The sequence below is a fragment of the Centropristis striata genome, chromosome 11, assembly GCF_030273125.1.
Source record: "Centropristis striata isolate RG_2023a ecotype Rhode Island chromosome 11, C.striata_1.0, whole genome shotgun sequence".
Taxonomy (NCBI): Eukaryota; Metazoa; Chordata; class Actinopteri; order Perciformes; family Serranidae; genus Centropristis; species Centropristis striata.
This window is the reverse complement of record NC_081527.1, coordinates 16,265,818-16,288,804: the sequence shown is the minus strand read 5'-3', so window position 1 is coordinate 16,288,804 and position 22,987 is coordinate 16,265,818. Positions and strand designations below refer to the sequence as shown.

Sequence of the window (22,987 nt, the reverse complement as noted above, 5' to 3'; positions counted from 1 at the left end):
ACCTCCAGTATGAGTCAAAACTTTTTCAAAGGATTGGGATGCATTTGAGCCAAAAATACTGGGATTATCCTGATCCCTGCAGTAGGGTGGATTTCAGGATCACAACGTTATAAAACATATACATTTTTATTCATATTTGGCTCTTGAATTGTTTAACTGTTGCAGTGATATAATAAACATAAGGCTACACATTTAGCCCCTAAATAACTGTCACTATCAAACAAAAAGTATTTATGTACATAGTAGCCTACACTGTGATATGTAGTCCCATTTAGAGGACTGTTTGTCCAGATTTGGTCATCTTGAACCGCTTGGATCAGTTTCTGTGTGACTCAATCCAAAAAAAACAAAAAACAGGAACAAAAGAAAGCAGAATCTTGGATTTTTCAAGTCTGGGTAATTCTGATTCAAGCAGATTTTGAACAACTGGGCCGTGATGGTGCAGCATCCAGGAGTGTGTGGTGTCTTTGCTTCAAAATTTAAGCAAAAGCCTACCTTAGTTTTCAGAGCTTTCAACTGAATAAGTTGAACTGGAGTCTTTTGTGGAGGTGTCAGAGAGGAGGATGCTAAGGAAACTGCTCAGCAACATTAACAACACCACTCACCCCCTGCACGTCACTCTGGAGTCCTACAAGAGCACCCTCAGCCGTAGAATGAGGTTACTAAAAATCACAGCAGAACGCCACAGGAGGTCTTTTCTACCTGTGGCCATCAAACTGTAAAACTCCGAAAGCTAATACATCGCACTGAATATTATTAAGATCATGTGCAATACCATTTTCAACACCACCATATTATGGTCATTATCATGTGCAATATATCTATAAGTTGCATCCTGCCATATCATCTGTACTCTACTCACTTTACTCCAACAGTTTTCTTTCTTTTTATATAGTTATATATATATTTTATATTGTTACCTATTTTGTTCATTGATTTTCTTATACTATCCTATACTGTGATTGTTTTTGTAATTGTTTTTGTCTTTGGGGCAATCTGGAACCAGAATTTCCTTCGGGATTAATAATGTTCTATCTTATTTTATCTGAATTACTGACACTGATGCATCATTTTTATGACAGAAACAGAATCAAGTTCCCACTAGAAAAAAATATGAGGTATTTTTATTATTATTTCAATGAGGACAAATCCCCCTTTCATTAAACAAACAAAAAAAAAGATTGTTGAAACTCCAGTTTTAATAGCATCATAAGACCAGCCTATTGACTGACTGCATATTACTATGAGTTCAGTATTTGTTCACTGAATTGTATCAAAACCTGTTTTTTTTTCTGCCCAAGCGTACACCATAGTGTTGAAGGGAGCTTGAAGGGATCACTTGTAGGACAGCAGATGTAATCATTCTACACAATAAACATCTGGATTACATCACCTGTTTCTCAAATTTCAGGTTTCTGTCTTCCGTTAAATCCACTTATACTTATTACTAACCTTGAATGAAAAACTATATTTCTTAATAAACAATAAAACCCAACTCCTCCTTTGTGGTAGATAGTGTCCTTGCATATGTTGGGTATCTGCAGAGTCCAGTTCTTTCAATGAGGATCAGAGAGAGCTTATTTATTCTCATTGTGGCCCAGGTCCTCTACCACCAGCACCAGCTCCACTGACCCCAGGCCCACCTCCTGGCCTGGATCCACCAGGAGAACGCATGTCGTGCCACAGCTTCAAAAGAGGCTGCCTCTTGCTCCAAATCAGTTTGTGACCATATTCCACATACCATCTGTAGGATAAGACACAATGAAACAGTTCACATGTACTGACTGCAGGACAGGATATTACCAAACCACATTACTACATGGCTTTACTGAATACTTGATTCATAGATGGCATAATATTTGTGTCAAGTTATTCATTTCTTTAGTAACTGTACATTTACTCAAGTACTGGAAATAAAGTAAAATTTTGAGGTACTTTTATGTACATTTTATGTAACTTTATATACTTTATATAACTTTATACTCCACTACATTTTGAGACATATATTGTACTTTTTACTCCTCTCCTTTTTTCAGGTCAAATGAAAAAAATGAAAAACATGAAAAACAAAAAAAATCAAAATGAAAAACATGATACATTTAAAATGATTACCCATTTTTATAAATGAAACCACTTAAAAGTAGTTAAAATGAGCGGAGTGGAGTCATTTCACAGTGTGGTATTAGTACTTTTACTGAAGTAAAGGATCTGAATACTTCTTCCACCACTGTCCTTTTTACGTCTTTACTTTTTTTGAAATGTTTTTTTTACTTCTTTTGCCTTTTTTTTTTTTTTGCCTCTTTTTCTAAAAAAAATGTATTAAAATTTTTTTTATTAAATATTTGTAATTTTTTAATTTTTAATTTTTTAATTTTTTTAAGCCCGACCGCGCTTCTGCGCATGCGCAGCTTTTCTGAAAAAAATATATTTAAAAAAAATAAAATAAAAATACAAATAAATAAAAAAAAGTTTAAAAAGGCAAAAGAAGTTAAAAAAAAAAAGTCAAAAAAAGTAAACACGTAAAAAGGACAGTGGTGGAAGAAGTATTCAGATCCTTTACTTCAGTAAAAGTACTAATACCACATTGTGAAATGACTCCACTCCGCTCATTTTAACTACCTAATAAACTTTTAAGTGGTTTAATTTATATAAAATGGGGAATCATTTTAAATGTATCATGTTTTTCATTTTCAATCTTGACCTGAAAAGTAACTAAAGCTGTCAGCTAAATGTAGAGGAGCAAAAAATACAATATATGTCTCAAAAATATAAAGTTATATAAAGTATATAAAGTTACATAAAATGTACATAAAAGTACCTCAAATTTTTACTTTAAGTCCAGTATTTGAGTAAATGTACAGTTACTTTCCACCATTGCTACCTGCCTCTTCTAACTTATACATATCGGTTAGAGTCCTCCTTTAGACACTGTATGAGGATTAAAGGGATAGTTTGTGCATTATTATACAAAACTTGGTACAGTTATTGTCAATGCCCTCCTGAGGATGACCTTTTAACGTTTTATTGATCGGCCCCTAGGTGGCACTGTGGTGGCAGTCTAATTTCAGATTTGGTACCGTGGCCACACTATAACACTTAAGGCAATGAAATTCATAGGGGTGGTATAGAAAAACACACAAAAAAACCACACAATCACCAACCACTCCAATCAATATTTAGTGCAATGGTGTTCTTTACCTCTCACAGATCATAATTCAATGAGGTTAATTCATTTGTTTTTCATTAAAAAAAGCATGTTAAAACTTTTTTTAATGTACATTGGAAATAACTACATATAAAATACAATGGTTTTTACATGACATTGATTTTTTTTTTACTTTTTAAAATTTTTGTCTTTTTATGAAAAAATACAGTAAACCGTTTTTCAGATTTGATATATGTTATATATAACAGGATAGTTAATCAGCTTTCATCAAATGACAGAAATCCCATACTTCATTCAAGTGAGACCAACTCAGCCATCAACTGGCGGATGTGTTAGAAAGCTCCTGAAAAGGCTACTAAGTGGACCTTGAGTTCAAATTCTCAAACTACGAGCTTTCAATTGAATCACATTATATTTATCAGCAGATGGAGTTTGTCCTTGTTGAGTTACATATCTTCATTTTTTTCCTAAGCAATTAAAATACTTTAAACCTCACATTTTAAGCCGGTGAAGGTCACGTGATATGATCGAAAGCTCCAGCGCACCTACTAAATGGACCTTGTGGTGCGATTGCTGTCTCACCTGCAGCTAAGAATAAACTCTGAAGCTCAGCTACAATAAGACGTTTTACTCTTTCACTGTATTTCTCAAAATCTGGGCTTAAGTTCAAACATTTTGTCTGTTCAGGAGGTAACATTTATATAACACTTTGTGTTATATTTGCTGAAACTGCCACTATATCTTGTTCTATGTCAAAAAAGCTGGTTCCTCTGGCTCCTCAAAGTGCTCCTTATGGCATTTCAGTAACTAACCTTCTTAAAACCCACTTTTATAGACTTGCTTTTATGTAATGCTTTCTATCTTACCAATTTTTTTTTCTTTTTCACTTTTTACTTTTTTACTCCTTTTACCTTTATTTCCTGTGTTTCTGAGAATTTCTTGTGATTGTTCCTGCTCTGTCTCCTATTGTTTTTCTTCTAACTTAAGAATTGTTTTTAGCCTTATGGCATCATTCTCTGTGTAATTAACTGCTCTCTGTCAAAGCACTTTGTAAACTGTTGTTTTTAAAAGGTGCCATATAAATAAAGTTGTTTTTTTTTTTTGCAAGAATCCACCGAACCTCACTGAAAACAACCAGCTTCTTTGTTGCTACAAAAGTCATTAATACAACATCATTCTTTTCAGTGAAAAAGAAACATTGACCACTCACATTCCAAAGAGGGCTCCTCCAAGGTGAGCTGCATGGTCAAGCAGCTGCCATCCAAAATAAAGCCCTACTAAATCTGTGGCGACGAGTCCTATCAGAGCCTAAAGGCAGACCAATGACAAGAACCCTGCGTTACACACAATGTGCCCGATAAATCATCAACAACTATGTAACAACTACCATGCATTCAGACAGGCATACTTACACATTCACTCACACACACTGGACTTTGTCCGTTTTGTTCATGCACAGATTTACATCTCTTCCCTGCAGCGAAAACATAACATGGTGATGTCGACAACCTAATTAATGGATGAATTACCAAACAATTTTTTTCACATTGTCCCTCTGAGGTGTGTATCTACATCACAAAACAACTTTTGTTCAAACCATACATAATGCACACATAAGGCAGGCGGTGCAGTGCACACAAACACACACACATACTCTGTGTCACTTACATTTCCTGCTGTAAAAGTGATCATGGGGAGGAAGATTATGCCTAGTTTGGCCTCTGGCACCTTCACACAGACTGCAGCCAGTACGGCCATGACAGCACCCGACTGTGGAACAAAGACAGTTAAAAAAATTAGGGTGACTTCTTTTCTTTTGTGTTAAACTGTATGAAGATTTGAAAGAAAATCTCACCGCTCCTAATGTTGGACCGAGACGTCCAGTGCCAGTTTTATGTACGTAGCTGAACATTGTGGAAATCACACCTTAAGAAAATACACATTATGATTGATACACCACTTTTTCTCCCCTTAAAGGACTTAATTACTGTTTTTTTTAACCTTAATTTCCCATTCTGTCGGTAAGAAATAATATATAATTACCTCCACCAAGGAGGTTATGTTTTTTCTGTCTGTCAGCAGGATTACAGAAAAACTGCTGGAACGATTTTCTTTAAATGTGGTGGAGGGGTGTAGCATCGGCCAAGGAAGTATCCTTTAAATCCTGGAGTGGTTCCGAATCACGGGGCAGATACACTAATTAGTCTTCACTGTCGTTAAACTTGTGAAAGAGGGCCTTTGTGTTGCAATTGCGATTGTTGAAAAAATCGTTCCTGGTCACGTTTCAATGGCTCACCTAATAAATTTCTTTTGCTCTTTGTCATCACACAAATAGTGAAACAACTATCAATGTGTTGTTTAAATGCTTTGAGCAATAACATACAGAAACAACAAAATAAAAATAAAATATAATGCCCCAACTCAAGAAATTGATTGATGAATCTGTACAGTATTTTTAGTTGTTTAAATGTCTGTCGATTGATTTTATGTCTTAAAGGTTGAACTTGTATTATTTTAAACATTGAAAAGTGATTCCAATTAGAGTATGTAACAGATTAAAGGGGATTTGGTTTTGATATATTCAGTGCTGTTTCAATACTGGATTTATAATCAATTCAGTGTTATCAGACCCCAGTCCTATTCTTCATTTGACTCACCGGCAGACAGGTAGACTGCAAGAAACTGCTCCTTTCCTAACAGAGAGACAATTCCTGATGAGAATGTCCACAGGACATACATGTTGGTCACCATGTGGATGATGGAGTAGTGGCTGAAGGAGGACAGCACCATCGGAAGGTACCGTGTTTCTGCAGGGGGGCAGAAAAATGGAGAGAAACGAAGAACTTGATCATGGCCAATAATTAGATTGTGATTATTTAACATGATTAGTCATTGACTTTCAAAACACCATGTATTATTGAATGTAAATAAATAAATAAATAAATAAATTCTAGTTAACCCTCTGGAGTCTCCAAAAGCGCCTTAGCATGACTTCTTCATCACATCCAGACTAGAAAACAAAGCAGCGTGGAGCCCTACTGTAAATTTACCTCTAAAGTTCTGGCTGTAAACTCCATGAGGCCAGTTTCAGTTTGATGATGATATACCAAATAAAACTGGAGACAAGGGCAAATATATTTAGTATAAAATGATAGAACTGGGTGTAACCCTCTTATATGTTATATCTGCAACCTTTAAAATTCTTTATTGAGCATGATTGTGTTTTGAAAGTAAAAAAAGATTCAAAATCACATTTGATGTTGGACTAAAGGACTAAAAAAAAAGACACAAAATGACTAAAAAGTCACAAAATGACCAAAAAAGACACAAAATGACCGACAAAGACACAAAATGACTTACAAAGACACAAAATGACTAGAAAATACACAAAATGACTAAAATTGTTACGCTAAACACACAAGACACAAATAAAATACAGTAACGCTAGAATAAAAACCAGAGTTGGATGACAGGATCACACACAATCACAAAATCACATTTATGTTGGTTTTTCCTTGTTTCTTTTTGGTTCAAAATGTTGATCCAGTAAGTCAGAATAAAAAAATCAATTATTATTAGGTCATATAGGTGAGGTTGTGCTGAAAAAAAAAATACCAACATAGCATTTAAACATTTTTTAAGTGATGTATACAGGCAGGATGAAAATGATTCAAAAATGGACAAAATAGTCCAAGACTCCATAGAGTTAATAGACATTTTATAAAATAAATAGTAACTGAAATAAAATATAGAAATACATATTTGTGTAATGTAAAGGAAAAAAAGATGATTTATAACACATGAAAAAAAAGTGTAACATTGTAAAATGGAATGCGGTACAGTAATTGTTTTATTTAATGTTTTTTGACTTCCAACAATTATTATTGAAAATTCATGCAAGCCATAATGTTCAAAGCTGCAAATCTGACACATGCGAAAACATACTCACTGGAGGCTGGGTTGGACGTGAAGTACTTAACCATGCTTCTTTGCATTGCAGGGATCCGCCAGCAACACAGGACGACAGCATTTACTGCAATGATGCCTGGATAAATGTGGGAATATAATATAAAACACATGTAAAGACGCTGGACATTAAAGCTGAAGAAACACAGGGACAGAATGAGTCTGTGTTACCGGTGACGGTCCTCTGTCCCTCTGTGAGGCTGCTCCAGAAGTCATCTGCCATGGACATGAGCAGGATGAGCTGCTTCTGGAAGCCTGACAGCTGTTTCCACCAGTCATGCCAGTACTTCATGTCCTGAGGCCCCTGGTAACATATGATCACAGAATAGCTGTAAGTGCCCTGTTAGAGGGTAATATACTATATTTAGTGGAGGAGAGAACCAGCTGAGCAGATTTTTTCATTAAAACCTCACCTGTAACAGTTTTTCTGACTCCTCTTCATCTTTTGCAGTCTGAACTCTTGCCTTCAGAGTCTCATACTGCAGAATTGCTGCTGCACCAAAGGAGCAGCCTGTAAACTGACATTATGTTAGACAACAACCAACGGCAGCACACCATCCCAAACGTAAGCACTGTACACATCTATTGTCTCATTTGAATAGAATAATGAAAGGACCTACCCCAACTGTGAACATCAGCGGTTTGAACAGTGTTGGCCTGGGGGCTTTGGGAGGAGGTGGAGGAGCTGGTGTACTAGCCTCAGAGGGCGAAACTTTGGTTTCTTGGATGACATTTTCTTTCTTCGTATCTGGCCTTTTGGCTTCCCGACGGAAACCGCACCTCTGTTGGTTGTGTGGGTTCAGTCTGCCAAAAAACCCCCACAGAATTAAAACCTTATGACATAAGGAAAACAAGCAACATAACAGCTGTGAACAACTTGTAGTGTTCAAGATTTCTTCAAACCAATTATTATTTTGATTATCATCCTTGTTTGACTTCTGAAATGTCAAAACAAGTGAAAAATTACACACAATATCCAAGAGCTCACAATGATGTCTTCAAATTACCTATTTTGTCAGACTAACAGTCTAAAACTACATAAAACATATTTAGAAAAAAATAAATCAAATGGAACATTATCAAACCTCATAATCTTTTTTAAAAAATTGTATTAATTTAAAAGATGTCTTATCTGTTTATTATTATTAAAATGAACTTATATTATTATTGGGTATATTATTATTATTATTATTATTATTATTATTATTATTAGTAGTAGTAGTAGTAGTAGTAGTAGTAGTATTTTAATTATTTAATTTTATTTGCCTCAGTTCAGTGATCAGGGCAGTTTTATTGCCAACATTGCTTACCCATTTTATTTTTGGCATTAATCTTTATTGATGGTCTTTGAAAATAGATATATTTTATTTCTGCATCACTTTAATTGTCTGATTTATTTTTTTGTCTAAGTCCTGAAATGTTTTATTCCTAGTTATACTATGTGAAGTATTTTGTAATAAACAATAAATAAAGCTCATTATTATTATCATTATTAAAACAATATAAGCCTATCTGCTTTCTTGTTTAAAAAAAAAAAGACATACTTACCAATCGGTTATTATTATTTTTAATGTACTATGTTATTATCGCTATGACCGACAAAGTCTTTATAATTTATTAAAGTAGCATCTGTTTAAATTTATAATTGTAGCTACTGTAGGTAAGTAGCAAGAGGTCTCAGCAGACTTTATATTGAATGTCTCAATTGGTGAAAAGCACAGCAATTTATTATTCAGGCTTTATAATAGCTTACAGGCAGTAGGAGAACGGGGACGGTTATTACGCTGCCCGAACAGCTTCACTCAGTAAAAATCAGCAAAAGACAGTTAAACCTCTGAAGTCCAGGAGTTTTGGTTCAAATTTGTCAACTTCCTAGCATTCATTTTTTGTCTGTGTTTACCATCTTTCAGTCTGTCCTTACATCACATGCATGGCTCCTTTTTCTCAACACAAACTTTGCTATCAGTCAGATTTTTCATTTTATTTTAATTAACAAAGTATAAAGCTGCCACGAACCCAAACAAACATACAAACAAAAGACACAGTTGTCTATTGAAATGTACCATTATTATTTTTAATTATTATTATTTTATTTTTTTACCATTTATACACACAAAAACAGCAGAAAATATAATAATTGATAAAATTACAAAACAGCCTATTTGCATGTAAATTGAAAATAGTAATAGTTTTCATTGTAGAAAGAAAATTCACATTTTAATAATGATCTAGAAGCATAAATGGCACACTGTGAAAGCTCCTATGATTGAACTTTAACCGGCTTCCTCAGCTTGTCTACATATCATATATAAAGAAAGTTATTACTGTAAATAAAACGTGTATTTTCAATAAATAGATGGACTCCAGAGGGTGGACGCTGGTCTTGTACATTTTTACAGTAAACAAACGATCCTGTACAACGACAGTCGGAACAGTTAGGTAATCACGCACTGCTGGTCGAGGCACAAACACACACTCTCGCCCTGTCAACGTTATTCTTGCTTTGACAAACCTGCGACCTGCAGAGCTTTACACTTGCTCACCTGTAGCTTCGTGGAGTCGTGTTAGTGGTTCTGATCAACTCTGATTTGGTCAATTTCATTACATATCCTCTCCACGCCATGTTTGTGATGACCTCCCGCCGGAAGCCCTCCCACTGCCCGAATAGAGCTCAGGCTGCGTTCAAGGACTCGTCTAAAAGCTCCGACTTCTCACCGCCACTCTTACAGCTCTTACTGTAACAAAAAAGTAGCCTACTTTTGAGAATGGGTGGAAGGTCTTTATTTATTTAAATATATATAATTAAAAAACATTGTTTTTTTATTTATTTTGTTGATGCAACTGCAATGCATTTATCTTTTCGATAATGATTTCATTCTCACACTTAAATATTTTGGTTATACTGTTTATCTTAACTGTTATTAAGTGTATACTACATTGTAAATTGTATATACTGTTATATGCATTGTATTGTATGTGACGTATATATAATAAATTGTCAAGTCTAAGCAGGTTGTTCATACTGTACATACAAGTAAAGGTACACTGTACCTAAAGTAGCCTAACTTAAAGACAACATAACCAATGCAATATTATACCATCATTCTTGGCACACTTATTCATTTGTAAATATGTACACAGAGGTCACAGTATAACTTTGAGAGAGAGAGAGAGAGAGAGAGAGAGAGAGAGAGAGAGAGAGAGAGAGAGAGAGAGAGAGAGAGAGAACTTAAATGCAGCAAAAAGTGAAGGCCTGTGCAGTTGCACATGTTTTTGTTTTTACATAGGCAGCACCTCACTTCCCTCTAGTGGCGTATTAAAGTGCAAATTTGTCACATTCTGGAGGTCTCTCGCCAGTGAAGTCACAGTGGTGGAAAGTACATTTACTGAAGTAATGAACTTACTTACAACTGCCTTTCAATTTTATAACATTTTATACATCCACTGAACTATATTTCAGAGGGAAATATTGTACTGTATTGTACTGACACTCTGTGATATTGCAGAACAAATGATCGCTTTTTTCGCTTTTGTTGAAGTTTGGACACGGTAGAAACTGTAAATAAATGTGGAATTCAGAATGTATATTTATAAAAACCAAATCAGTCTGAACATAAAACAAGTTGTCTTTGCACTGTTATCAATTGAATATATGTAAATTATTAGGATTAGTAAATTATCAAATTTTGTTTTTCTTACATTTTAGAGAAAGTCCTAACTTTGTAGCTTAAACTACCAAGTAGTATACAGAGCAGCTAGAATTTCACATTACTGCGTCAATCCAATACATTAATAACATAATGTCAAAGAGAGTTCTGCATAAAAAGTATTTATTTTTTATACTTTCCGCACATATCTGTTAATAGTATTACTTGAGTAACATTTTGAACACGACCTGTACTTGAAAAAATGCTTATTTCACTGCTGAAAAGATAGATTACCAAAATAAAGGTAAGAAAATAAATACATGGTTGTAAAACATTTGAGCATAGATAACAATAACAAGGGAGAGCACCGTAAAGATACACAGAGACACACACACAAATATATGATATATTCATCAAAATGTCAAAATATTAGTAAGAAATATAATAACTGGCTCTTCTTTTTTCTTCTTCTTCTTCATATTAAAACATTTGATGAGCACACTGAAATGAGTTTTTATGAAAACAAGAGAGCAAGCGGTGGAAGCCTGGGACTAAACAGTATTGATGGCACTAGGTGTTGCTATTGGCATCTGGACAAGTTCCACAAACTCCTCACAAGCTTGCCAGCGACTCCAGAAATAGGTGAAGAAGGTAGAATTTACAGTGAGAAGGCTGCACTGCAGTGACTGCAGAGTAACTAGGGCTCCCCTCCAATGCAATATCTGCACTTGACTTGCTGGGCTACTTTAGCTATAGACAACAATGCACAGAAAAATGACACAATAGAGCTAGAAAAGAATAAAACAAGTTCCGGAGTAGGTGGGTAATTAATCTGAACTTGCAGACAATGCATCCTGTGGGGACATTATAATACAATCTCACTTCTGTGAGACAATTATATAGTTATATAGGAAAGTGTAGAGGTTTCAGGGCAAAGATACAGTGTGAAAGAAAGAAGAGCAATATGCCTTTGCCACTGTAGGGAACCAAGGACACACTGCCAAGTTAGATGATATCCTTTGGGTGCAGGTCTGGGGCAGGGGAGGACAGGGAGATGAGGGAGGGGAAGAAGAGGGATGAAGCGAGCAGAGAAAGGATGGGAGGGATGACAGTGATAGGAGCAAGCACAGGACGGATTAAGGTGGGGAGGCTAAAGAGGGGAGCAGAAAGGGAGGAGAGCGGACGAAAAGAGGGTGAGAATTATAAATATTTAAGCGGCCATATAAGTTAATTTAGGTAAAAGCTGTTTGGATTTTGGTGAATGAGCAGCAAAATGCTGCAGCCTCACACAACACATTCATCTCTCTCTGAATCTGTAGAGGACTATAGGTTCCTTTCTGATCAATGCAGCAGCCGAGGTGTCCTCTTTCAGGTCCTCTCATCGATTTGCTGTGAACCGACGCCAGCAAGGATTCGCCTGTGTCTGCAACAGGGCAGCTAGGCCTCGGTCATGTGACAGGAAGTGTCTGAAATCACAGCAACTTGTCATTCATGTAGGACAATCACTAATTTTACTGCATCTATATGTAGATATATAGTAAATAAGATGTCCAGTTGCCATACTTGTGCCTTGATTTTGATCCACAGGCAGACGCACGAGGCTGAACGTCATTTGGCCTTGAGGCTTCTATTTCAGCCCAAAGGCTCGAAACATCTTATACCAGCAGCGCAGTCTTTTTATACCATCAGAGGAAACTCTAGCTGTTATCATTGCGTCCTATCAGAATGCTGACGGTGAGATTTCTAAGACACTGATCAATGGACCTGTTAGATAATACCACACTGGGACTTGTTTTTTGTTGTGTTTTTCCTCCATAGATTTTCAGACTCGGTGGTCACTGTGTGATTGTCGTTTTGTTTGGGAATCAGCTGGACACTAAGTGGGGTTTTAGATAACCCCTCCACCGCAAGGTCTTGTTTATTTTGCCCAAAATACCACAGAGAACAGCATCAACCTCTCATAATTCTAATTGATTAAGTGCACAACAAACAATACAAAAATTAGAGTTGCGCTTGTATAAATAGGAAAGCAGCACACTGTACCTTTGTGTACAAATCTGCACTGGCAGTTCACACTGACTTCATTACTCAACAATGGCAACTTCCTCAAGAGCTTTTTGCACAAACCCATTACAACGAAACAGCCAGCTCATTCTGAATGCACAGTGCAGTCTCTGTGTATACTGTACATAATGTCTGTCAGAATTCTACTGCAGTATAATCAAATAACAGGCACGAGTCAGATGCTCAGGACACAACTATTGATCTGTGATTTATTCATAAAATATTAATGTAACTCAGCAAAATATTATCTGCCTTTGCAGAACGGCAAAGCAACATGGTACAGTATGCGATCAGCAGGTGTGTAAGGACGGAGCTCATCACTGTATTTAATAATACAGTTATAACATTTAATAATTAATTAACATTTAATTATATATATATGTGTGTGTGTGTGTGTGTGTGTGTGTGTGTGTGTGTGTGTGTATGTGTGTGTGTAAACTCTAGAGATGGTTGGTAGATCAGCAGTTTCTGAAATACTAAGACCAGCCCTTCTCGCACCAGCAACCATGCCACGTTTAAAGTCACTTAAATCCCCTTTCTTCTCTATTCTGATGCTTGCTTTGAACTTCAGCAGCTTGTCTTCACCATGTCTACATGACTAGATGCATTGATTTGCTGCCATGTGATTGCCTGATTAAATATTTACGTTAACAAGCAGTTGAAAAGGTGTACATAATAAAGTGGCTGGTGAGGGTATATATATGTATATATGTATATATGTATATATATATCCACACACACACACACACACACAGACATATATATACATATAAATATATTATATATATACATATAAATATATATATATATACATAGGCCTACATATATAAACATATATACATACATATATATACATATATACATACATATATATAAACATATATACATACATATATATACACACATATATACATACATATACACATTTATACATACATATATACACATATACATACATATATACACATATACATACATATATACACATATATACATACATATATACATACATATACATATATACATACATATACATATACATACATATACATATATATACACATATATATAAACATACATATATATATACATACATAAATATATACATATATATATATATATATATATATACATATACAAATTTGAATTAAAGAAATGTGAATTGGAAAAACATCTTTGCAGATCTATTATATAGATAAACCCTAAACAATGCTAAGTCAACTATTCGATCACTCAATCAATACAAAAAAATGCTAGCTTTTTTGTCAAACGATGAATGTTAAAGTAATTTTACATGCAAAAATGTAAGAAAGTTCTGCTTTCAGCCCTTCATAAACAGTCATGGAAAAAATATTAGACCATTGTTTCCTTGTTTGTTGTTCATTGTAATGCCTTGTACAACTAAACATTTGTTTGGACAAATATAATGATAACAACAAAAATAGCTCTCAAGAGTTTAATTTAAGGGCTGACATCTAGCCATTTTCCACGGTTTAATAGATAATGATTTTGGTTATTATCAAACAAATGTACCTTTAGTTGTACCAGGCATTAAAATAACAAGAAAGCAGGGAGAAAACAAGGGTTGTCTAATAATTTTTTCCATGACTGTATGAATATATCCTGCTTTTGTCTGACATAACACGACTTTTAGAGACTGCAAATTGGACTTTTATAAACTGGCGTTTTTCAAGAAGAGTATTGTCAATAAGCCATAATAAAAATAATAAGTGACCTCCTATAAAACAGAACAGTTTCGGCATCTGACATGTTTTGTTTCAGTGTTTCACCACCACAGTGGCAGAACAGCTCCTGATAAAAACATCTATAACCTGCTGTTACTCCTGCTCCAAGACACAATGCACACCCTGCATCCGCTCTACCCTGCAACACACACACACACACACACACACACACACACACACACACACACACACACACACACACACACCCCTCCCTCCTTCTTTACCTGAGCCCTCCTCGGTCCACCTCACTCACAAACTCTTGCAAACACGAAGGGGTAAGCACGAGCTCACTGAACAAGAGTTCTGCATCCGGTGTGGCTCTCGCGCGCTGCAGAGGGGGTCCCAGAAGGAGCTCAATTTGCAGTTTATTACTCGAAACAAGCAACTTGCCTCTCGCTCCTCTTCTCTCCGCTCTGCCCCGGCTGTCCCGACTGAAGAAGCGAGCGCGCACCAGCTCCCAGCGCATCCCTCCAGCCAGCCTACGTCGGCAGTATAATCAACTTCTGCACCGCAAGGGGACATGGGTGATAAAAACGCCGGTAAGAAACTTCCACGTGCTTGCATATGAATAAGTTACGAGCTGATTTTGTTGTTGTTTAGTGGGTTTTTTTTTTTTTTTGTGGTCTTTGCTGCTGAGCACAGACTGCGGAACAGAGCAGCCTCAACTTTATTATGCTATGTGCAGCAGGACACCACATGTAATAGAGTGGGGATGCACTTTGACAGCCTGGGATGCAACTTTGAAGCGGAGGATGCGCATGATACTGTCTGTGTGCATTAACCAGTCACAGATCAGCACATGCTCCAGTGCTGCAGCGCGGTGCTGCTGCTGCTGCTGCTGTACCCCGGTTTTATAGCTCAATCTACCGCCTCGACTAGTTTGCTCTCCCCTTTATTACGCCTCCCTGTAATTAAGATATATCATCATATTTAATCCACATGTATGAAAAGCATCTGAATTGTATCTGAGATGCAACTTGTGCAAATATTAGGCCTGTATTAGACTGTTTTCAGCCCCAGGGTGGCGCATGGTAAACGGCTTGAGTCTCCCTGCCGGAGCTTTCATTTACTCTATCGGTGCTGTCAGCTGATTTAGACAAAAACTGCTGCCTCTCCACTTTTTTCGGTGAGATGAATGTGCTGCTGTTCCCCGTGCAGCGGCGGCGGTGTGGCCTGAACGATCAGCATGCGTGTTGTTGACAAAGCTTTTCAACTCTGTCAGTAATGGGCTATAGAGGCTGTTATTTAGAGTCTGAAAAAACGAGATGCTTGCACACATTAAAATACAGTATGTGACTCACTGTAAAATGTGTTGTTGTGGCAGTGTTTTGCAGTGGCAGTTTAATGATTTATGGGGGTTAAAGCACAAAACAGCACATTCCCCCTCTTAAAATATATTTGGAGAAGGGACAGCCTGACCTTGTTTAAGTAGGGTAACCTTCTTGTTCATGGTCACCCTGATCTGTTTTACCCAGAGTTTACAGTAAAGCCGCAGTAAAGCAGAATATAAAGTCATGGGGTACACAGTTTATGACAAAGTAACTGGGGAGGGGCTTGCCTACGTCTTCTAGGCTGACTTTCACCCTTCTTAAATCCACTTTGACATCTGCAGAGTTTATGGTGTCATTCATTGATCCCACAAAGGGAAAATGAAATGTTCACGGCCATAAATATGAAATGCCTTATGCTTTATTGTAATGCGTAAAGTCTATCTTCTATTGTTATTAATACTGCCCACCAGAGCTCAGTGTTTGCATTCTTATACTGTATTTCAGGAGTGTAAAGTAGCTTTATGATTCATTCAGATTTATCTCAATGGGCTTTGTGGGTCTTTTCTTTATCTCTGTTAAAACTTTTTTAATGCCACACATGCACTTTAACTGCTGAAACATTAAACGTATAAGAATTCCAGGAAAATTATGAAAACACAAGTCAGTGAAATCACGGCTGATCTTCACCATAAAAAAGCACTAGCTCAATAGAGTACATCGGTTTGACCTGAAGTATGACATGACAGTTTGCATTTTACTGCACTGTGAACTCGTTTTTATAATTTTGAAGTCTATTGTATATGTACAAAAACACTTTCTGCTGCTACACTTCTGTGCAATTTAAATATTCTATTTCTTATAGTTTTATATTCTATATTTATACTCTATTTATGACATTTCAGAGAACAATCACTGTGAGCCAATGCAACAGAATTTCGTTCATGTGCCTATTTTTTTATGTTTAGCTAAATAACAATAAAGTCTGTCTAAGACTAAGTCATAGTTTACACTCCCTATTTATGTCTCTCTGGCTCTTGTATGATGACAGCAAGGCTAATTTATTATATACTAATTTATTTCATATGTAATTCTTGCTTTCTTTATAAGGTTTTAAGTGCATCAGTTAGTAGTGTGGCAAGCTAGCTACACTGATGTATACTATTGTTTTCTATGGCTGATGATACCAGACCCAAAGATTAATTTAAAAGAGAACTGCTTGCCTGGCACATGAACTAAAAACACAGGTTCAATGTGGAGCAATTTGATTAATTTTAATTTTGTTTGATAATGCACCACGAGAGCCTCAGCTGACAGGGCCTTAAGGTGGCTTTTGTTTTATCCCGATTTTGAAGCCTTGCTTTAAAAAAAAAAAAAAGGTCCCCTGCGTCAAAAGCTGTTTTAAAGTGATGCCTTATATAATATTCCAGCATAGGAATACTGGACAGAGAGCACTAATAGAGGGAGGAATGGTTCCCCCACGTCAGGATAAAGCAAATTTCTCAGTCAGTGTTTCTGTGCAATGTGACATTCCTCACTGACCCAGGTGTCTTTCTTATGCGCTCCTCTTTACGTAAGAAAGGATGGAAAGCTCTTCACAAACATGAACACACAGCTGTTTAGTGGTGCTGATTCATTTCTTACGTCTCTCTACCCCACTTCACTCTCCTCATCTTTTTAAATCCCCTCTTTCTCCGTCATGCACACGACAGCAACCTCTTAACCTCTCTTTTCCTTTCCCCCAAATATGTTCAGTCTTCGCTATCACGAGGTTTTAAGATTTTTCTTTTTCCCTCTTTTCCTTACTCTCTCCATAAATACACAGCACCCTCTGAAAAAAATAAAACACAATCCTAGTTGCAAGTTTTATATGATGATGCCAATACATTATCTGTGACAAGTATCTTGTTGCTGTGTTTTGTACTCATATTGAGCCCCTAACCTCAAGTTTGCACACTTGTCAGTTTGCAAGAGATTTTTGGCAGCTTTTCTTAATGCAACCACTAACAGGTTTGCTGATTTTAGCAATGCAGACATTGCTTTAGCTTAGCAGAATATGAGAATGCTTTCTGACATTTCAGCAAATGGTAGTTCCCATCAGCACTCAGTGACTCAGTGCTGTTGTACAACACAGTGTATGTTTATGTTACTCGCTTCTACCGAATCAAAGGTCTTCTTTTTCTTCTCTTCATATGCTGTTGAAGCTGAAACCAATGCTTATTGAATTTGGAGAAATGGATGCCAATACATTTTCACATATGCAGAAATTTGAATGTTGTAAGCACTTTAAAGGTCAATGTTTTTACATGTTTTAGCTCCAGCTAAATTATTGTTGCTAATCATTTTCAAATACGGTGGCAAAGTTTTAGATTATTCATTGTCTTTTTTCCCACTTTGTGTCATTTTGTAGAAACTTTAAAATTAGTTTTGATACGCAATTGTGTCTGCATGTTTTCAAATATACTGGTACAAGGCAATATAGCTGTTGCTGTAGAACGGATTGTTGTCTGCACTGCATTAACCTACAATAATATAATTTTGCCGAAAAAATAAAAAAGTCGCGATGGTAACACTAGTATGGTACTTTATAGAATGTAATCGTGAACAATAAATTAAATAATACTAAAATTGTAAAAAAAATAATAAAATAAAAATAAAGCTGAAGTATACACTGTAAAAGATGTTTGTAGAAATTACATTAAAACACTGTCAAATTGCATCAGAAATACGACGTAAAATTAAAAATTGAATATCACCATAGTAGACACCTAAATATTTGATAAACAAATACTTTTGCATAACATGACCATTATACATCAGGTTTTAAATGAGTAAGATGCTTTTTCATGTTTTGTTATGACCTATTGTTCTCATCCAGTGTGCCCCGCTCTGGGCAGCTCTGCTGTAAACACTTACAATCAACTGAATCATCCTCACAGTAATTTTACACTTGGACTAGCTTTCACAGTTTGTTATAAATAAATGCTGTTTAAAATCCCTCTTTCAATGTAATGTTAAATAAAAACAATTCCACAGTGCTGACAAACTCACAATGCCACTGTACTGTATATGTTGTGTATCATACTTATGCTTGTTTTAATACTTATTGAATCTAAATAAAACTCAGTAAAAATGTGTCAAATGGAAAATTCTAGTCGTGCATTGTTTTTTAAATACTTGTGTGTTATGATGTTTGATCAATGCTTGGCTGCACAGCATGAATTTGTAATGATGGAGCCATCAAAGCATTGTTAGGTTGAATAGTTTGAGGTTAAATAATCTTTAAATAGTTTTCCTTTCCACTGCAAAAACAAACAAACAACCCTCATATTGAGAAATAATAAACTAAACTATTAAACTAAAAGCACACATTTTTTATTTTAAATAGAATGATCTTTTAAATAGAATGATCTACTACTTTGCTAAATTACTATGTGCTCTATAAGCTCTATAAATAAACTAAATTGGACATCTAGTTTTTCTTCTTCTAACATTTGACCGGCATAATCGCAACACATTTCTACAGCATACATTTTAGTTGCAGTTCCATTCAAAGCTGGTATCACCTTACAAGGTGAACAATTTAACCTCGCTTCTGTTGACATACAGTATATAGGAGGGTGATATGAGAGTTGACTTGTCTCGCATCTTTCCACAGTGTCATCACAGACAGATCTGAGTAAGCTCAGTTGCAGACAGGACATGTCTTATTTTGGACATGGTAAAGTTACAACACATGCAGAGTGAATGAAGATGGGTCATCTATGAGGTGTTATTTGGGGTCTGAAGTTGAGTTAAATGTGTGATAGAAGGAAGTGGAATTTTATATCTGAAATTAATACTCCCAAGGGCGTAATTTATAGTAGGAATGGTGGTCCGGCTCGTTTCCAACGCCATCATTTTTAATGTTTCAAGCTGATTCTCTGCAGTGCAGATGTAGAAGACGAAGAGAGGAGCACAAACAGCACTATTTGTAGTAAAGATGCAAAAACGTTATCCATCAATAATCCATCAGATCAAAAATACATATTTTTTCTCCTACCTACAGTGCCATTTGCTCATCTAGATTATTTTGGTGTGATTGAGATACTCTTGAATATAATGGAACTTGAATATATGCGGCACTTGACTTATGGTGCTTAAATCGCCGAAAAAAGGACTCAACATAACCCCCGTGTCTTGTTGTAAGCAGTTTAATGTAGGAACTATTTCAACTGAAATTTACCCGCCAATCACGTCACTGCTCAGAAGAAAGGCTAATGCTTGTGACAGTTCAAGATGTAAACTATTACTCGCATCCTTCTTGGCTAAGCTGTAACATTAGCTCACTCAGATCATCTAGCATCATCAAACTATTAGTGAGAACATTAATTTGGAGTGATACGGTTAGCCGATGTATTTTGTGAGAAAGAACGTAGTAGAGGTGGAGAAAAAATCGATACAGCTTAGTATCATGATATTTTGTGTGGCGATATTATATCGATTCATGGCCGCCAAGTATTGACATTTAGTGTTCTGGCAGCCCGTCAGTATGTTTGCCATTTTTGTTTTTTCCTGGAGGCTGTGGCTGGTTCACTTTAAGAAATATACTGGAGATCTATAGAGCATCATATAGAAACTAGAAGATCTAAGGAACCTATAGGCACCATGCTGTGTGATATTTTGCCGGGAAGTTGTCGAAATAACGTTGCAAAGTTAGGGTATTTTTTTGTTTAATTCCAAAAAATTTAAGAGCAGTGTAGCTTAAAGTTGAGGAAAGTTTGAAAAAATGCTGCAGTTGTTGTCGTTCATACATGTTTGATATCAGTTAAGTTCAGTTTGACTGAATACTTTGTTGGTCAGTCTGTGGGTTTGACTCTCATGGTGGAGAAATAAAAAGACTGAAGTAAGATGAATAGACTGAGAATTTTCTCTTATTTGACAAAACAATTCTTGATTGAATTTAATTTTGTGGACACAAAATGCACTAAAACAGTTAAATCACAATATATTGTATCATAATACTCACCATGTTGCAAAATTCTTAAAATCGCAATAATATCGTATCATGACTCAAATATCTGAATAAAAACGTATGGTGGGGCCTCTGCTGATTCACACCTCTAGAAAGACATAAAACAGCTTACAACAAGCTCTGTGGAGTAACCGGGTCATGATGGAGAGAGACTTTGCTGTTGAGTTTTTCTAATCGTTAGGTGTTGATTTTTTTAAAAAAATTTTGAGCACCACAAGCAAAGTGTAATCTAGTTCTATAATATTAGATTATTGTATCTCCTACACTGCAACTCACACACAAACAGTCTAGATCAGGGATGGGCAACTTAAATGCTGGAGGGGGCCACAATTTTTCATCAACACTATCACAGGGCCACATATAGGACAGTGCACTTAACCAGATATGATGAAACTGCAATTTTAAATATGTTTACAGTGCAGTAACTTAACATATTTCATGCTCAATGCATGTATAACAGTATAAATAGGAATACAAAAGGTTTGAAGCAAATAACCAAAAAAATAACCACTTATTGTGATTTCCTTTTTTTCAATGCAAGAACAGCAGACCAACATTAAATGCAAGAAGTAATTTTGTGCATTTTTACACTGCACTTTTAAGATTTCATGCTCAAATGCATGTTGTACTGAGGGCCACTTCAAGTGAGGGTGCGGGCCGTATGCGGCCCCCGGGCCTCCAGTTGCCCATCCCTGGTCTAGATTGATAAAGTACTATGGCAATACAAGTAAAAGGGAAAGACTTGGTTTTAAGTAACCACTATTTCAGACAGCTGACGAGCTAATAATACTTTGAATATACATACACAAAAATAGGTTGTATCCTTAACCCTTGTGCCTCACTTAAAAAAAAGTTGCTCTTATGTTTTTTGACCCTTACAAAAACAGTTTGGGTCAAAACATTGCCCTAAAATGATATATTAGTATTATTTTCCACTTTCACAAAGGTACATTTCTTAATCAGCATCAGCCCTGATCATAACTAAATCGCATTCTGATATTTATTTTTTTATTTCTTTATTCTAACCCTTTAAATGGTTGTTTGTTAACATGAGAAAATGACTGTTGGAAAATAGCAAAAACTACAGTTAAGAAGCCAGGGCTCCAGATTGAAAGCCTGTTATATTCGATAATGATGAAAAATAAATATAGATGTGGCTGTGTGATAAAATATTGTGGTTTTTAATGGGTTTCAATTTGGACATTTTTGTCCTTAAAGGGCTGATTTTCTGTGTTTTGGCTGCAGTTAGTTATAGATTTATTATAGGTGCTGATGTACTTTCAAAATTAAAAGATAAAAAAACCTCACACCCTTGCCAAAATGTATGCCATATACATTGACAAGGCCAAAATTAAAAATAAAAAAATGCCAAAAATATCATTAGTGAGGCTCAAGGGTTAAATGCTGTAAAGTGAAACTATTGTGTCAGTTAATGTCCACAATGATTTAAAATACATTATGTCTGGTTCATGAATTTGATCTCAGATATATTTTAATTCCATTGTAGCCTATTGTTCCCTATCTGTGCCCTCTGCTGCCTTTTCCTCTTTTTTCCTCCTCATGCTCTGTCTCTCTCTGTCTCTCTCTGCATATAGTGGTGATTGGCTCTGCAGTGGGACAGTGTAGTGGGAGCTGAATATACAGCACCATCACCATATCTGTGACTCTGGGTCTGGTGCCAGCTCCCTCCCTCCCTCCCTCATTCATTCCCTCCACCCATTCTCTCTTTACACCTCTCTGACCTTTCCTTATTTGCATGGATGCTGTTGTTGAGGCATTTTGCTGACCTAAAACGTCCTTTTATGTACATCGTATATATTACACATCATGAGGGCATGTTCCCAAGGTAGCTGGTGCCATATTTGTTGTCCTTGTGATGCAAGGTTATATGAGCACAATAAAATATTACATATACAGTAAAATACAGTGCTTTAAATCAAGGCTGCAGATTAGCTTTTGTCACTGTACTATAGCCTTAAGTACAGAAAATGTCGATGCACACAGCAAATTCAACATTTCTGTTTTGTCTTTAGTGAATCTGAACACACAAAAGTATAGTGATGCTACTTACTTTCTCTCTCTCTCTGCTTCATGGTCAAATTTCAGTTTCTCTGCAT

At 36.0% G+C, this 22,987-nt stretch overlaps 1 protein-coding gene across 3 annotated transcripts in view; it reads right to left on the bottom strand.

Annotated features, from left to right (window-relative positions):
- Window positions 1-510: 510 nt before the first annotated feature.
- parla (presenilin associated, rhomboid-like a) overlaps window positions 511-22,987 on the bottom strand; it is a 63,039-nt gene continuing 40,562 nt past the window's right edge. The window contains exons 3-13 of one of the 3 annotated variants that reach the window (XR_009395166.1): window positions 9,676-9,867; window positions 7,753-7,936; window positions 7,546-7,650; window positions 7,304-7,436; window positions 7,116-7,211; window positions 5,824-5,973; window positions 5,022-5,092; window positions 4,835-4,936; window positions 4,579-4,640; window positions 4,377-4,474; window positions 1,702-1,744 (exon numbers count right to left, since the gene is read on the bottom strand). Coding sequence is in view for 2 of the 3 variants with exons in the window: in XM_059344106.1 (XP_059200089.1) it covers window positions 1,588-1,744; window positions 4,377-4,474; window positions 4,835-4,936; window positions 5,022-5,092; window positions 5,824-5,973; window positions 7,116-7,211; window positions 7,304-7,436; window positions 7,546-7,650; window positions 7,753-7,936; window positions 9,676-9,755 (1,176 nt within the window). In the remaining variant the exon portion in view is untranslated. Of the gene's footprint in view, window positions 1,745-4,376; window positions 4,475-4,578; window positions 4,641-4,834; window positions 4,937-5,021; window positions 5,093-5,823; window positions 5,974-7,115; window positions 7,212-7,303; window positions 7,437-7,545; window positions 7,651-7,752; window positions 7,937-9,675; window positions 9,868-22,987 lie in introns of all 3 variants that reach the window. The other 2 variants (XM_059344107.1, XM_059344106.1) reach the window with 2 other exon arrangements.